At 42.1% G+C, this 16,725-nt stretch overlaps 1 protein-coding gene across 4 annotated transcripts in view; it reads right to left on the bottom strand.

Annotated features, from left to right (window-relative positions):
• LOC138597864 (rap guanine nucleotide exchange factor 6-like) overlaps nt 1–16,725 on the bottom strand; it is a 178,053-nt gene that overhangs the window by 105,680 nt on the left and 55,648 nt on the right. For all 4 annotated transcript variants that reach the window (XM_069669422.1, XM_069669430.1, XM_069669439.1 and 1 more), the window contains one exon: nt 10,269–10,338. In XM_069669422.1, the coding sequence (XP_069525523.1) occupies nt 10,269–10,338 (70 nt within the window). The remainder of the gene's footprint in view (nt 1–10,268; nt 10,339–16,725) is intronic.

Genomic DNA, 16,725 nt, shown 5'->3' with positions numbered 1-16,725 from the left:
ACGGAGTTCATCTGCTCAACACGTTGCATACTGACAGTCTTACTCACATGCTCTGCTCTGCTCGCTCTCGCTGTCTGACACGCGCACAGAACAAACACTGAGCCCTCAGTTTCCTCCAGGAAACCGTAAATACACAAATATCCTCGCCAGGCAGAAAAAAACAGCTCGGTACACAGATTCCGGCCATACAATTCATTCCCCGTAGGCTTTTTGTGGCGGTCTGTTGTTGCAGGAGGAATTTGTTTTCTTTCTTTATTGCATAATGTTTAGTGAGTCAATAGCTTGTTATGTCAGTTATGACAATTAAAAAACCCTTTAAAATACATAACCCAACAATGAGAGTACACGATGCTTCTATTATGCAAGCCACTTGTTTCAAAACTAAACGTACTCTAGATATCCAACCACATACTCCCAATCATACCCTTCCTGTTATATTTTCTTCCAAAACAAGTCAAGAAAAATATCCTGATTTAATATTGCATTTTGATACACCCTCTTTGGATGTTATCAGATCATTATAAGGCCCATTATTAATTGTTCTTTTCACTACTATAAAGTGGTTCAGATGGGGACAACTGCAGCTACCAGGAGGCAAGAAGGTGTCTTTTATCATTATCAATATATCTGCGGTCACAGGCTCAATATTTCATTGCCTTTGTCGTCATGGTTACAATAACAACACAAAGTAAACAATATGAAACACTTTGTTAACCCAACAAAACTTCTTGGTTAAGTGGGGTTGGCTAGTGACGCAAGTTATGAATGTTACAGAACTTAAAGCTCCTGTGAGGAACTTTCAGTTTGTGTTGATTGTGGCGCCCCCTGTGGACAAAGCCGTACATTTCTTATCTTTTTGCTGATTTTGTCCTGTACATGCTTAAGTGGTGGTTTTTAACAAAAACTCTCATCCTGCTTTCTTTAACAGTCATATGTATCACTCACTTTAAATTTCTGCCCTGGAAAATGTAAACAAAGGCAGCGTGCAGTTAATCACTTCGTCTGAAACCAACCCCCCCACCAGCAGCTTCAGGCATTAAAAATAACTAAACTACACTTCCTCAATCTAGGACGCCCGCCTCCGATGTCATGCTTTGTTCAAAATCATCAGGTTTGAAATGTAGACTGCAGACCTGAAGATTTTTTAGACGATCCACCGCTATATTCTCATCGTATTTCAGATTCTGTCCCGCTCTGAGCCATTGTCTGCAGAGATCAATGTCCATGACTGGAAAACAGTAGTATTTCACTCCAGTGTCTCTCGCTGGGCCGTTCCTTTCAGAGGGAGGGGCGCAATGCATGCTGGGTGTTGTAGTAAAGTAGAATGGGCGGAACCACAAACTGTTTGTACAACTTTCTCCACAGCTATGGCGCCAATTTCAAATATTATTACTTCAATCGATTACAGAGAACACCAGCTTTGACACATCTGTGCAACAACACCAGTGATACAGTCATGAGACACCATGAGAATACCGGGCACCTACTCTACCTACAATGCAACCAGACCACTGACAGTTCAGTTGGTGATTTTAGCTGGTGAACTTCCTGCTAGCCTCAAGCAGAGATGAGGAGTGGACTACAGACTACGAGTGAGATCTTCAGTCCTTGGTGGATTTAATTTCAAGCAGGTGAAGACACAAAAGACTTTTTCAGTAGTATTCCACTCGACTATAATTTGTAAAATGAGTTAATTCCCCTCTTTAAACTCCGCCATATGCAACTGTTGATTCATACACTTCATAAAGATTTGTTATTGCTGCTGAAATGAGATTAAATAGCTGCTATGGGTTAAAATGGAGGAAAAAGCTTATGTGAGGGGGTTCTTCTGTAATATAGAAAATAACAACTGCATCGTGGGTAGTTTCCCCAGTTATAGACTCTGAAACAACTGCACGGGGGACAGTTCAGCTACCAAACAACAGTTGTTAAAGGGAGCAGGATTGGCGTGGATGTGTCCTTTGTCACGGCTAAAAAAAATAAAATCTGGCCTGGTTTTAACGAGCCTCGTGAGACAGACAGCCTGAAGGTAAAACACACAAAATCCTGGGGGCGGGGGGGGGTTAGAGATGTACCACACTTTCATGTCTATCCTGTGACCACATAACCATCTTTTTGTCCGGCTGTGAATGTGCCTCTCCGGCTGAATACAACCCTTATCCATCCCGTGACCACGGGTTATGTCAGCTATTGAGAACTCTTGCTTTAATGTTTCTGACTGACTCTCATGGCCATAATGTGACCGTACTTCCCGTTTCCTCTGACCCCTTATATGTGTGTGCGTGTGACTAACATCACATCTACTCATCTGACGGTTTACATTCCTCTCTGTCTATCTGATTGTTTGGTGCCTTCACGCTTTTCCTCGCTTTTCTTTGCTCTATTCAGTCATTCCTCACTACTTTTCCCTACATTCCCACACACACACACTCAAAACAACCCCACCCTGTCAGTCTGTGTGAATGTCACTCCTGTCCATCCTGTGACCAGAGTCATGACAACAGCCACAAATTACACTCCCTCCACTATTCCCATGGCCCTAATTAGCTGATTGGCTGCAATGCAGTGTGACCAGACGAGACCACGGTCCCTCTGCTCTTGTGTGTTTGTGCATTTATTCGAAAGTGAGTGTGTGTGTGCAGGCATGTTGATGCTGATAGCTTTTCTTGTCATCTTTGTCCAAAATAGTTGTACCAGAATTCCTGCACGTTTATTTCTGAAGGCATCATTGAAAGAAAAAGCTCACTGCTGCCGAGGTGCTTCCCAGAAATACTTGTGGCGTCTTCGTAAATGACTTGCCTGCTTTCTTTGCCTGTTTAGCTACAGGTTTAGCACACAATCTGACGACCCAGTTTTTCTTCCTGAAAAGCTTTTTATTTAATGAGCATACACTGATTGGGGACTGTGCTATATAATAAAGTGTGATTGTATTTTATCCGAACATGATGTAGATTGATACCCAATGATCATCTGCTTGCACTTAACGTTCATTTATACACACGCAGCACTTAAAGGGATCGTTCGCTAAATTTCAACTGTATCTCTATTCATCCGAGTGAGGTTCATGGTGTGAAAATCAAGGGTGCAACAATCAGTCAACATTGTCAACTGAAATCGATGACTAAATCCGTTGGTTATGTCATCCTGCATGTTTTTCATTGCGAGTTGCGAGTCCGTTTCGCATCCTTACTATCTCTGCTGAGAGTTGTGCTTGCAAAACAGCGACCAGGAAGCAACAGGTAAACAAAACATAGCAAAACGGCGATGCAACACCATCACATCCTATAACTTGTTAAGTGTTGGAGCGTTTCACCCTCGACGCCTGCAAGATTTGTAAAGCGGACCTTGCTTATCAGTAGAGCATGTCAGTAATGTGCGAGCATCTGAAGAGAAGGTACGTTGGACTTGTTGACTTGATTTCATTAATTCTTTTATATCAGCACTTTGTCTGTCCTTTGGTTTTAAAATGGACAAAAACTTGACATTGGATTTTTTATTTCTCTTTTGTCTTAGTGTTTGCCAAATCTGATAATTGTTTGTTAGCACATGCTGAAAAGAACATCCAACTAAACTTAAAAGCTGATAGCTTTATAAAAGCCATGCAGTGATTGTGCAATAATTAATGACTAGTCGACCTTTAAAATAGTCGTTAGTTGCAGCCCTAGTGAAAAACATCTGCAGTTGTTGTCAAAGTTTACGATGACAAAACTAAAAAGTCTAACTACTTTAAAAACAGCACTCCAAAAGATTAATGCAGAGGATGTTACGGATAAAGGTGCATTTAGCGTTGTTTGGGTTGGATTGGATATATATCGCATATTAATTGATGCCAGAATAAACGGCCAAAGAAATGCAGCTGAGCATGGCCGAGGATGTGGCTGCTTGCACAATGCATCCTGGTACACGAAGGCACCGCTGGCATGGCCAGGAACATTCAGCTTTCCTGGTCAATAGAGCACAGACTGAGGAATTCATTTTCATTCACTAAATTTGACATTAACAGTGATTGGACATTCACATGGATATTCACGGTGGAATCGTTTCTGAGCGTTGAAGGGGAAGAACATGACGATGGAAATTTCATCACCTTAGACTTGACAGCGGAAGTCCAGCCTGCTTTTGAAGCTAGAACTACGTCTGTGGCTTCTGGTCACTGTCAAACATGGACGTCTCTGCACAATGTTATTTCTCAAAGATGGTGTCTTTAATGGCCTTCCTAAAAAAAAAAGCTGATATGTCTACATGGGTTTTTTCTGTTTATTTCTCAGCTAATTGGATTTCTTTACAAAGATAAAACAGCTGCTATTTTCTTAGCAGTGAACAAAACCTCCCATTAGTCTTCGTCTAGACAGAGATGTGCTGTCAAAGCCTCGTGGGAGAAACTAGCCCAGCAGCTTAATAACTACAGCCTCATATTGCTTCTGAGAACTGGAATGACTTTTTTTTTCTCCGCTCTGAATTCAGCACCTAAGTTGTGTAATTTAGACGAGGGAGTCATAACCTGCCAGTTTTAATGATGAGATATTTACCGGACTATGTTGCAGCATTATGTACTTCATGTTTAAATTAAGAGATGGTGAAGCCTGATAACGTTATTAATTAGTTTGTAGAATAGTTTAGAGCAGTTGCAGCTTGTTTCATGATCATGTTTTAATCATTGTTCACATCTTTGTTGCATCTTTTTTCACATCTCGTTCTTTATTTTAATTTTACTTCAGCACTTGTATGTTCTCTTCTTTTGTATATTTTGACTGTCAAGATACGTCCAAATACCTCTTTGAGTGATCATTTCAGAATAAGGATTCTGGTTTCAGATTGTACTACGCTTGTAGTCCGAGTAATATTGACCAATCACGTATCAGCAGGCTGCGGCATGTGCAGGCAAAACAGTCAGTGTGGAGAGCAGAAGCAGGCGGAACGTAATGCGCCGTAATGACATCCCGGCTCCCATCAGCGTCATCTGATGATGATTTAGTTTCCCTTTAATCTCTATAAACAGACATCTACATGCTAACAGCTAACACTCTAAAATTCAACTTGAGATAAATTCCCTTGATGCTGTCACAAAGGCGTTCAGAGTTCAGATTTCCCGACTTCCTTGAATGCATCAGAAATGATCGATCTGTTTTATTGCTAACCGCTGGCTATGCGCTCCCGGCAAGTTCACCGTTGTCCCCAGAGGCTATATCGTTGTCAGACTATAGCCGATGGGATCCGAGATTGGGCAAACCCTGATTTAGCATATTGTACTTTGTTATTGAGTATAGTAATACTAGTCTTATACCTCAAATCAAAAGACTGTGTTAGGCTGGAGCTGTTAGAAGGGTTGGATTGGAGGCTGCTGAAGGAGGACAAGACAAAGATATTCTGGACATTGGTAACAAGCTACAAGCTTAACATCTCATTTCCTACTTCTCAGACAAGAATGCCAATACTTAAGAGATGAGAACAGATCATGCCCACATGTGTCGACACAGTAACAGGAAAAACACCTCATGCTCTCCCTAAGGCCCCAATCAGCTGATTCACTTTGTCTCTTTATAGCACTCACTTATCTCCGCCTTCCCTCTCCATCACCAACACCTCCCTCCCTCTCTCTCTCTCGACTCTCCCAGGATTACACACGCAGAGGATGTTTAATGCAAAACCAGACAGTTTAATTCAAACCAGTTTTATTCCCTCGTCAAACTTGTTCTCTCTCTTTTTATTCTAAATGTTTTCAGCATTTTTCCCCCCAGACAGCTCTTAAACTAAGCCTTTAGTGTTTTCCTTCAACATCCACACAGTAGCTCACAGTCGCACCACGAAGATCACCGGCACCACCACTCCCCTTTACTGTAGCAATAGCCTCTAAACGCACCCACAGGGGTAGTTCTGGATAAAGTGCCTTGCTGAAAGGGCACCTCAGTAAATTAACCCCTTTTCATTGCCGGGTATTTCTGGGAAAGTTTTGTTAGGATGTCCCCGGGACATTAGGTTGGAGACTGCATCGTCACTGACAGGGTTCAAAGCTGCTACAACGAGAGTACGGCCTTCATTCACATATTGTATCATTTAGCGATGTTTAAGGAAAGAACAAAGACTTCAAACTCTTTCTACTTTTACACGCCCCCCTTACAACATCACAATTTACAGTAAACACTCAACGACTCTGCGTCACAGTAGTTTGTCACTGCTCTGTTATCAAGCTCATTTATCAAACTGTCACAGTTCTGTGGATGCGGTAGTTATGTAACGACATTAAAGCAACACTTTTAGCTCTTCTACTTGATGCATCTTTGTGTTGTGTGTAACTCTCCTTCTGTTACCTGTAGGCTGCAAATGCACTATTATTGACTTTTTCTGCACCCTCTCTCCTTTCTTTGTGTCCCATCTACAGTCAACAAGCCAAAAGGCACATAAAAAAGCAAGAAGTCAGTTCTGATGTTTTATATTGCATCAATGACAATCATGTGGAACAGGTTACAAATATGCGTGAGTTGCTTCATAATGTTGGGCCTAAACTGAAGACCAAATGAAAGTTCTATTGCATCATAATCAACGCCTTTTAATGCCTTGTAGTTTCTTTCTTGCTGAGAGTTACAGGGGAAAATCGAGACCACTTTTATGATGTCTACACAGTTAAATATAAATCCACCACCAACAGCCGGCTAACTTAGTTTAGCACAAAGACTAGAGGCAGAGAGAAACAGCTAGCCTGGCTCTGTAAAGACAAACAAAATCATAAAAAGTTAACTTAAAGCCCCCCTCCAGAAAAATCAATTCTTGTAAACATCTCCATGTGGTGTTCCTCATGTGCTACAAGACATATCAGGGACAACATCAACAGTCATCTCCATGGCTGGGCCTGTCTGCTTTTAAACTGCAGTGTACCAAGGACAGGCTGAACAACACGTTTTCAGATTGGCAGGTTTGAGACGTCACAAACCTAAGGAGCCAATCCCGTTAATGGACGGGATGACACTATGCATATCATTATGTGTAACCTACTACTACTAATTACTGCATTTCAAGCTAGCTGACTTTCAACAAGTTGCCACTAAACGATGGCAGAGACGTGTTTTGTTTTCATGACTGAGGGGGCGGCTGGAAATGTGCATTGTGGGCGGGGCCTATGCAGGAATTTTTAATGAGGGAGAAGGAGGAGACGCCTCGGGAGGATTATTACAAGGTAATTAAACGTATTTTGCAGAAAAAACACATCCGACACAATTTATTATTTCGAGCAGAGCATTTTATACATCTTAAAACATGACTGGAGCTGCTCTTCAAGAACACAAATGTGGCTTGTTTTTAATCTGTGCCCAAAACTTAAGTGTAAAAATCCCACGTAAACTGATAAAAAACAAAACTGACTGTTAAAGTGAAACAATAAATTTCAGTTGTGTCGATATGCCAACACCACAGACTAAAACTGATACTGTTAACTTTTGCAATCAGTAAAGCAAAAGGAGCTTTTAAGTTTCTGCAAGAAGCACATTATTTTCTTCTCGGCTTTAGAGGAAACAAGACTTCCTGTAAACCAGGGGATTTTTCCAAGTAAAGCACTGCCTCAAGCACTAAATATAAATACTTTAAGAGCGAAACTGGTTAAATCATTATTTTGACAGAACAAGCAGCGATAAAAAATGCTAAAACTGTCTATTAATATGAAAATGTTGCACATTATTGCCTCAGTATTAAGGAAGCAGAGTGACAGTCTGTCTGAGGACGATAAGGTTTCATCATTGTTCCCCTGACTACAGTAATGACAGTTATTTTGTACAATCATAGCAACAAAAATCTCACGAGGGTTTCTTAGAAGTGTTGTTCAAACACTTTACAAGGGGATTTCTGTAATGTTTTTGACCTCACTGCGAGAGGTCATGGATAATTAACAAGTAACACTCAAGAAGCCACAAGGTCAAACTGCTCAGGGTTTTATATTTTCTGTTCAATAACATCAGTGGGACGGGTGCTACCTGCTGCTTTGTGGGTGAAACCTTTCTGCCTATCCCGTTTTATCCCATCTGATCCCTCTAGTCCCTCAGACTCAGCGACTCAGGAGAGCGGAGACAGGAGAGCAGGAAGGACATTTAGGGAGGAGACGGAGACTTTGAAAGCAGTGCGACCTTGTGGAGGCAGACAGAAACACACTATATATGTGCAAATGATGGAAAGTTTAAGAAAGGAGGGTTTGCAATACCGATGTCCTGTCTGGGCTGGTGGTAAATGTACTTGGTGAAAACTTGGAATAGGAAAGTGACATGACACAGCTATGACTCATAAAACTGCAAAGAGTTGCACCCTGTTGCAAAAGCTACCTGGAGTCCTGAATCGAGCCAAAACTACCTTTTCTGATTGTAGTAAAATGATGTTAAAAGACGCTTTTGACACTCATTTTCACTCATAAGGAAATCATTTTCCCCTTTCATGACAGAAAAACAACTTACAGAAGCAGTTTGAACCTAGTATAAGTTAAACTTAACTTCCTAAACCCTTACCATCGAATTTTTGAAGGCGCACTGTAAACGGATAAAAGAAAACTTCCTATCCTACAAATTACCAGTGGTGGACAAACATGACAGATGTGTGATTTCGTATGTTTTGTAAGCTACTGGATGCCTAAATTTCCCTCTGGATCAAGAAAGTATCTATCTACCTATATCTATCTATCATGGGAGGATCACCATCCTTCTCTGCCGTAGTCATCATTAGCACCACTAAGTGACCCGCCTGATCTGAGTGACGTTTGCTCAACCATGGAGATGCATGAGGTGCAGGTACGGAAACACCAATTAGACAAACCAAACGCAGAACTACACGAGCACAGTTTGTTGTCTTTCAGATATTAGAAAAGAAAAGAAAATTCATCAGCCGACTTCAGAGCAGAAGTAGCAAAAAAACGACAACATTCATCGAGAAGTAGTGGAGTCAAAAGTACGATGTTTGTCTTTCTAATGTAGTGGAGTAAAAGTAATACGTTTCCCCAAAACATAATACTCAAGTACAGTATAGATACTCAAAAAATGTACTTAAGTAGAGTACTCAAGTAAATTTACTTCGTCACTGTCCAACCCTGCAAGTAACCAAAGGGGCAAAACACTTTCTTTAGGAGCTGGTGGTTATTTTGCCTTTAATGGATAAACGCTGTTGACATCAAAACGCAAAGAGAAGCCCCTTACACGCTGCCAGTTCAAGGTGGGATTATCACGCCTTTGTTTTGCCTGATCTTCTATGTAAAACGCACAGAGGCCGGTGTTGCTTAGTTTAATGTAAAAAGGCGAAGGCAGCGTAACAGCGTTGCTTCGTTACAGCGCTGTGGCAGAACTGCAATGTAAAAAGGTCTAGTAGTGAAAGAGAGGACCGTGGTCACATGGTACACTTCTAACCATTTAGATTCTGAAAGCAGAGAAGCTGGTGTTAAACTTTTACTTTAAAACAAGGTCAAAACGTTGTATGCGGCTGACCACATCAGGTCAATGTTTGCTTTTGTGGGCAATGTGTTACAAGGACTGTCCTCATGAGGCCGATGACAACGTGTTTGAAAGCAGGTGCGCACTGCGGATGTAGGCGAGGACAGCGGAGGAGCAGCGGAGCAGCAGCCCCGCCTACTCTCCGAACAAAGTATCCAGAGCAGTATACACAGAGAGTCGTGTCAGCGGAGGTCCAATATGCTCCATGATCCGCCATTGCGATGTCGCAACTCTCTCTCTCTACGGCTCTGAAAGTATCGACACTCACTCAGTCATTCAGTTAGTCAGTCAGTCACATACAGACCCGTGTGTAGGGCTGACCCGGGCGGCCAAAAATCATATCTGTTGATTTCCTCAAATATATAAAAAAAATCTGCACCAGTATTGTGTATAAATATACAGTATGTTACAACACAATGTTACAATTTAATTTTTATTTTATATTCTAATGATTGTGGCCTTTCACACACTGCTACACAAGGTCATTTTCTTTATAGTAAATGCAACACGTCCAGCCAGCGAAGCTCATTTGAATTTGATGACAGAGATACAGAATATACGGAGAGAGGGGGGAGGGGAGACGGGACAGACGGACAGGTAGAGAGATGAAAGAACGGCAGAAAAAGGATGAATTAGAGAAGAATAAAAGGGGGAAAAAGGTATCGCAGACATCAAATAAAGCTGGAAAAAAAACAGGAGTAACATCAAAGGACAGAGACGGGAGGAGTGGGGGGATGAAAAAGGGAGGTGCTTATGGGAGACAAAGACAAAGAGGGAGTCTGAAAGAGAGACAGGGGAAGTGTCTCGACTCACCACAATCATTTCTGACGGCTCCAAAGTGATGCATTCACAGCCTCGTCTGCCCCCCAGCTGCTTGCCAAAACTGCAGAGAGAAGACACAAAAAATAAGTGTTAAAACTGAAACAAACGTAAGACAAGACAATTCTGACACACTGACAGCAGAAACAGTTGCAGTCGATGGAACACCAGCATCTTTCACCCTGACTGGCACCCAAATCAAAGGAGAAGAGAGGACTACATTTGGTATAACACCAAGGGTTTATGTAGATGCTGAACGTTTGTGAGGTTAAACTGTTTGGGGTGATGTGCACCAGAGACTTATTAACAAGAGGAAACAAGAGCATTTGTTGAGGCTTCCCTGATTGTTGTGTTAAGCATCTACCTCACTTCTCTCCATAAGCATGATATAAAAAAAATGGACTGACTAAATATGAGTTTGGCTTAATGTCACAACTTGTATTATAGCTGCTTATAATCTACATAATGTTCTGACTTACCATCGCTCCAATGACTCACTTACACCTAAACTCCTTGCAAGGAGAACACACATTCAACTTAGACCGTTCATACCAGCCTGTCAGTCACAGACAGAATCAGTTAAAGGAGCCATTCTCCCCTGGAAAAGCCAGTCAAAGCTGGTGTTCTCTGTAATCGATAGAAGCAATAAAATTGGAAATTGGCTGTGGAGAAAGGAACAGCTCATGGCCCATTCTACATTCCTACAACACCCAGCGTGCATTGCGCCCCTCCCTTTGAAAGGAACGGCCCAGCGAAAGACGCTGGAGTGAAATACTACCGTTTTTCAGTCAAGGACATTGATCGCTGCAGGCAATGGCTCAGAGCGGTACAGAATCCGAAATACGACGAGAATATACCGGTGGATCGTCTAAAAAATCTTCAGGTCTGCAGTCTACATTTCAAACCTGACGATTTTGAAGAGACATGACATCTGAGACGGGCGTCCTAGATTGAGGAAGTGTGGTTTAGCGAGCTCCCTGGTCTCTGCCAGATGACACATTTTACATAGTCTGGCGGCGGTTTTCCAATGCCTACTGGAGAAACGGATAGCGTCCACATTTTTTTCCTACCATAATGGCATTAGCTCCCCATAATAGCATGAGGTTGAAAATCGGTGAACTGGCCCTTTAAGATAAAACCCAATTCAATCCCAGGTGTAAATCAATGAAGTCCTATAAAAAAATATTGAGCATGAATTTCTCACAAAGTTTTAGGGGTAATAATTTTCTATCAAACACTTAACAATACCCTTTTATGATGCCCTGAAGCTACACTTTCAGAAAGCATCACCTTCTACAGCAGTTTTAGAGGTTTTACAGACTTCATAAGAGAGACACTGGATTTATCAGTCATAGGGTTAGAGAAACAAGGTTGTATGAGTTCTCACTAGACACTTCATATTTGCTGCAATAGTCTGTGACAAGACTCTTTTGGTATTAGAGCAGTTCAGTCTGTGGTGAAGGTCGAACCACAGACTAAAGAGTGTGTAATCAATAAGCCTTCATGGTCAACACCTCAACAAAACTGTAGGGTAACCGCAGAGACCGAAAGCACAATCAGTGCACAAAAATCTCCTTAGAGGGACATGCTCATACTTTTATGATTATAAAAGTTCCTTTAGACTTTTGTGAGCAGCTAACTGGGGCTGACATTCTCCTTTCAACTCAATAGACTACAAACATTTTAGATTACATGCTTGAGCAAACGCACATTTCTTTACATAAAAAGATCTGTCAGGGTCGGTAACCGTAATGCTTCTGTAGCATATTTAATAGAAAGACATAGCTTTCTTTTCAAAGAACATGTTTTGTTTAAAATAACTATTAATGAAATGTCTGCACCTTATGTGGGGTCGTAAATGGGAACAGAAAATGGTGTAAATGTCACCTCTAAATGTTATGCCTCATTCACAAGGAACACTTTGGATTAAGAGCAGGATCAAAGCAGGATCACACCAGTACGCAGTTGTTGCACAATGTGCCTCTCTGTCTGCAGACCTCACAGGTTCAGCCCCAGTCTGCCGGGCTGTTGGCTGTTACGTGATAAGCGGGAGGAGAGCAGCTGATGCTGTGGTGAGGTCTTGTGGGTCAGTCTGCTCTGCACTCATCACATGGAGTTCCTGCATGATGCCTCGGAGTTTATTCTGAGAATAAGCCCACTTTGTTAGGGTTTTCTCTGCGGACCTTTCTCTTTACAGGACCAGGAGGAAGAACACATGATCGAATTTCAGGTTGTAATAACTTACAAAGTCAGACTTTGATTTTCATATAGTGACATTTTTAAACCTCAAAGGCCTCAAACCTAACTCCTGTATAGCTTATCTGCAAAACACAACAGAAATAGGTTCGCAGGTTCGACTCCCGACCTCAGCCCTTTGCTGCCTGTCATCCCCCACCCTCCTCTCCCAATAGTTCCTGTCAGTCTCCAGCTTTCCTGTCAATAAAGGCCAAAATGGCCAAAATAATAATCTCAAAAAGTAAAAGGCATTGTTGATTTAGAGGGCATTATAATGTAAGTGCACAGTGCACATTGTCTGTTACAGTGGCAACCAGCAAAGCAACTCAAACTGCTTGTCCGATGGTCAAATAGCAATGTCTCCCCACTCTTAATTACAACTGGCTTTCCCTTCACCTCTCAGGTAAGCCATTTGAAACATTTAGAAAAACTATTGATTAAGGGCCTGTGTCCATTAACATTTTTTTTTTTGCGCTGGCAGGTTTAGCTTGCTAGGCTACGAAAGTTGTCTGGCGACATTTCCGCTTCCCTTGGTGAGGACGCTGAGTGCTGAAAACGCCAAACTGCATCGGTTTCGTACAGAAAATAGACGCTGCCACCGCAAAAAAAACGCTGCGAGTGGACACAGGCCCTAATGACGTGGTTGAACGACACATCTCATGAAGTAGTTCTGTTTAAGCATAACCTCACCTCAAGACATAGAACTTTTCTTTACTGTCACAAAAACATTCCTTAGACATCATCTACTGCATCATTTAAAGGTTCAATTAAAAAAAAAGTCTGCATGTCTACCTCCTCTATTTGTCTTCTGGCATGTAAAGTCTGGTATAGAAAAAACTTTTTTTTTTTTTTTTAAGCTATTTTAAAATGTATTTCTGACACATTTCTTAACAAATCTTTAAACATGTCCTCCCATTATGAGGGTATGTTCGTGTTTATTTAGTAGTTAGACGTATTGCTGCGTATCCCATGTACCGTCTCAGTGTCAGAGTGTGTGAAAGATACCCTGTATAAACAGCTCGATCACTGTGTGTGCGGTGATCCCTGAGAACAGACAGACGGGCCTGTGAACACGTCTCGCTCTCTTCAGCATGCTCAAAGTGTCCACTCAGCATTGTTTAAGGACTGGAGGAGCGTCCGGTTTTAATTATGGACGCGTGCTGAGCTGGGAGACAGCCAACTTTCACTCTCACATCTCCTTACTGGTCTCTCAGTCGCTCCCACCTTCTCTCTTGTTTCCAACTTCTTTTGCTGCGCTTGGTCATTTCTCTCCTCCCTCACTTCCCTTTTTCCCTTCGCCCCCACTTCTAGTCAGCTTTACCCCATTCCTCTTTTTCTGTTTTCTTTCCTTTCAGCTTTTTCCTTCAGTTCTTGCTCTTTTGTTTTCCTTTCTAACTGCTTTTATTAATCCTCCCCTTCCTGTTGTTCTTCCTCGGCCTCCTTCCTCACGTCCCGTCCGCTTCACTTATCTTCATTTTCATTCTATTTTCTACTTTGCTGTCTTCCTTCTCTCTCTCCTCGTCTCATTCTGCATTCCCTTTTATCCTTTCTTTCCATCCTTTCACTGTTGGCCCTTCCTCTCTCTGGGCCAGCAAACTTTCATCTCATCACATCCTTAATTTCACAGCCTCAGACCGGCTCACACATAATTCTCACTATTTCAGCCTCCTGATTTAGGGCTCACATGAAAGCTTGTCTTCATAATGTGTTCTGATGATGGAAACAATGATGAAAGACCTTTATTTTTTGCACATCTCTGAGTTGAATGAGGAGTTATTCTTCAGACGTACATATTTCCCGGAGTTAAATGAGGTAGTGCAGAAATCAAAGCTTCGGTGAGTCACACTTGTTTCTTTGCACAGCTGCTGAAGATAAAGAAAGCTGCTGTTAGACGAAAAAGACAGCCATATTGTTTCTTACTGCACCTGAACCGAGGCTGAATTAGCTGTGCGTGGATTTATTTGACACCTCGCTGCCACATGCACTCAGATTTACTGTGTATCCACATGATTCGACTGGAGATTCCCTGAATGAGGTGAAACAGAGGTCCACCTTCGAGCATCCATCCCTGCTGATGCAGCCGTAATGCTTTTTGGCAACACAATTAAAGCTAAAAGGATTCCATCAGGTTTTTCTACGGGAACCTAAATTATTCACTAAATGTACAAAGTATAAAACACTTATTCCTTTCATGAAGTGCACTGTTCAGGTGAACCCAAGGACAGGAAAAGCCATTATCCCTTTGTATTGAATTCTTACTTTAATTCTTCTTATAGAGAAGAAGCACATCGGCGAGGCAGAGACGTTTAAACTCCGAGCAGCTGAAATGAGGCTAGAAGACACAACACTCATTAGAGGTGCAACGATAAGTCGAGATTCTCGACAAAAATCGATGACAAAATTAGTTGCCAATATAGGTTTTTCATGCGGTGCACGGACATAACATTGTCTGCTGAAGGGTGAGCAATCTTGCATACTTACGATCTCTGCTGAGAGTCGCACATGCAAGACAGCGTCCAGGAAGCGACAGGTAAACAACACATTGCGACGGCCGATGCAACACAATTGTGTCCTAAAGCTTCAGGGAGCATTTCACGCCCAACGCTGCAAAGAAAAGGATCGCCTGCAGGATATGTAAAGTGGATCTTGCTGATCATAAGAGCACGTCGGTAACGCACGCTGGATTTGTGTACTTGATTTGCTATGTTTTGGATTTTTTTATTTCTCTTTAGTGTCAGTAGGAGCCAAATCAGCAGCAAAGTTTAAAGCTTAAAAGACATGTTTTTGAATGAAGAACTCATATTTATTGTCTGTATTGTTTGTTAGCACATGCTTAAAAGAAACTTCATCTAAATTTAAAAGCTGATGGCTAAATAAGAGCCATTAAGTAAGTAAGTTAGTTGATTCATCGTTTCAATATTCAATGAATAGTCAACTATCAAAATAGTCGTTAGTTACAGCCTAATCTCTATTAACAGAATCTACGTAGAATTGTGGATCCTGTAGGCAGGGACGTGGATTTTAGGGACGGCAAGTGTTCTGGTTTCAGATTGTACTACGCTTGTAGTCCGAGTAATATTGACCAATCACGTATCAGCAGGCTGTGGCGTGTGCAGGAGAAACAGTCCATGTGGAGAGCAGAAGCAGGCGGAACATAATGTGCCGTAATGACATCCCGGCTCCCATCAGCGTCATCCGACGATGATTTAGCTTCTTATTAATCTCTATAAACAGACATCTGCATGCTAACCGCTAACAATCTGTTCTAGATCTAAAAAATCAACTCGAGACAAATTACTTGACGCTGTATCACGAAAGCGTTCAGATTTCCCGACTTCGTCGAATGCATCAGAAATGATCGATCCGACCTCCGTTCAACAAACAAGCACTTTAAAAGTAGTTTTCTTCTCCTCTTGAGGACGGACCTGACAAAGCTTCATTTTTCATGTATTACAAATCTGCAGCATGATGTTGTTACTTCGGCGTTTATCACTAACCACTGGCTACACACCCGGCATGTTCACCGTCGTCCCCAGAGGCTGTATTGTCGTCAGACTATACCCGATGGGATCCGAGATTGGTTGCAACTTAACACTGATGAATATTTTGCTAATGTATTTGTTTCCCTATCAGTTAATAAAGTGATTTTTTGTTGACTCCCTCGCGGGAACTTCTGGTGGCCTCCCAGCCTTGAGGTCAGAGGTCGGTGTCAGCTGCAGAAAACAATCCTAAAGCTGTGAGGTGTTACCGTCATCTGTCAAACCTGTCGTCAGCGAGGAACACATGGGCATGAACAGCAGGTCAACCAGTGAAAATTCCCGAAATTGCAGGCAAACTGCAGGAATTTTGTGTATTTTGTTCATCTGGTTATTTGAGATATAAGTATCATGGCTCTGGATTGATCACGCCCTGCATGACAAAACCCTGTGCCTGAACAAATAAGTACAACAAGAATATCTATGCAAAGGCTTCCACCAGAACATGAACACCAAGGCCAGGTTTCAAGAGTTCCCGGGGAGGAATGCAGTCAGCCGGGCTCAGAGTTTCTCTTAGAGCCCTTAGCCTGGAGGTCAGCCCGACTCTGACAGATCTCTCCACACTCCACTGAGGCGAGACGCATGGTCCCTGTCAGCGGTGCGCACAGCCTGCCAGGCCTGTCTCCTCACTGAGAGTGTGTGTATGTGTGTGTGAGAGAGAGAGAGAAAGAATACAGTTT

The sequence above is a fragment of the Semicossyphus pulcher genome, unplaced genomic scaffold, assembly GCF_022749685.1.
Source record: "Semicossyphus pulcher isolate SPU_LCO1_2020_fin unplaced genomic scaffold, fSemPul1.0.p SCAF_10, whole genome shotgun sequence".
In the NCBI taxonomy this organism is placed as follows: Eukaryota; Metazoa; Chordata; class Actinopteri; order Labriformes; family Labridae; genus Semicossyphus; species Semicossyphus pulcher.
This window is presented reverse-complemented; position numbering and strand designations above follow the sequence as displayed.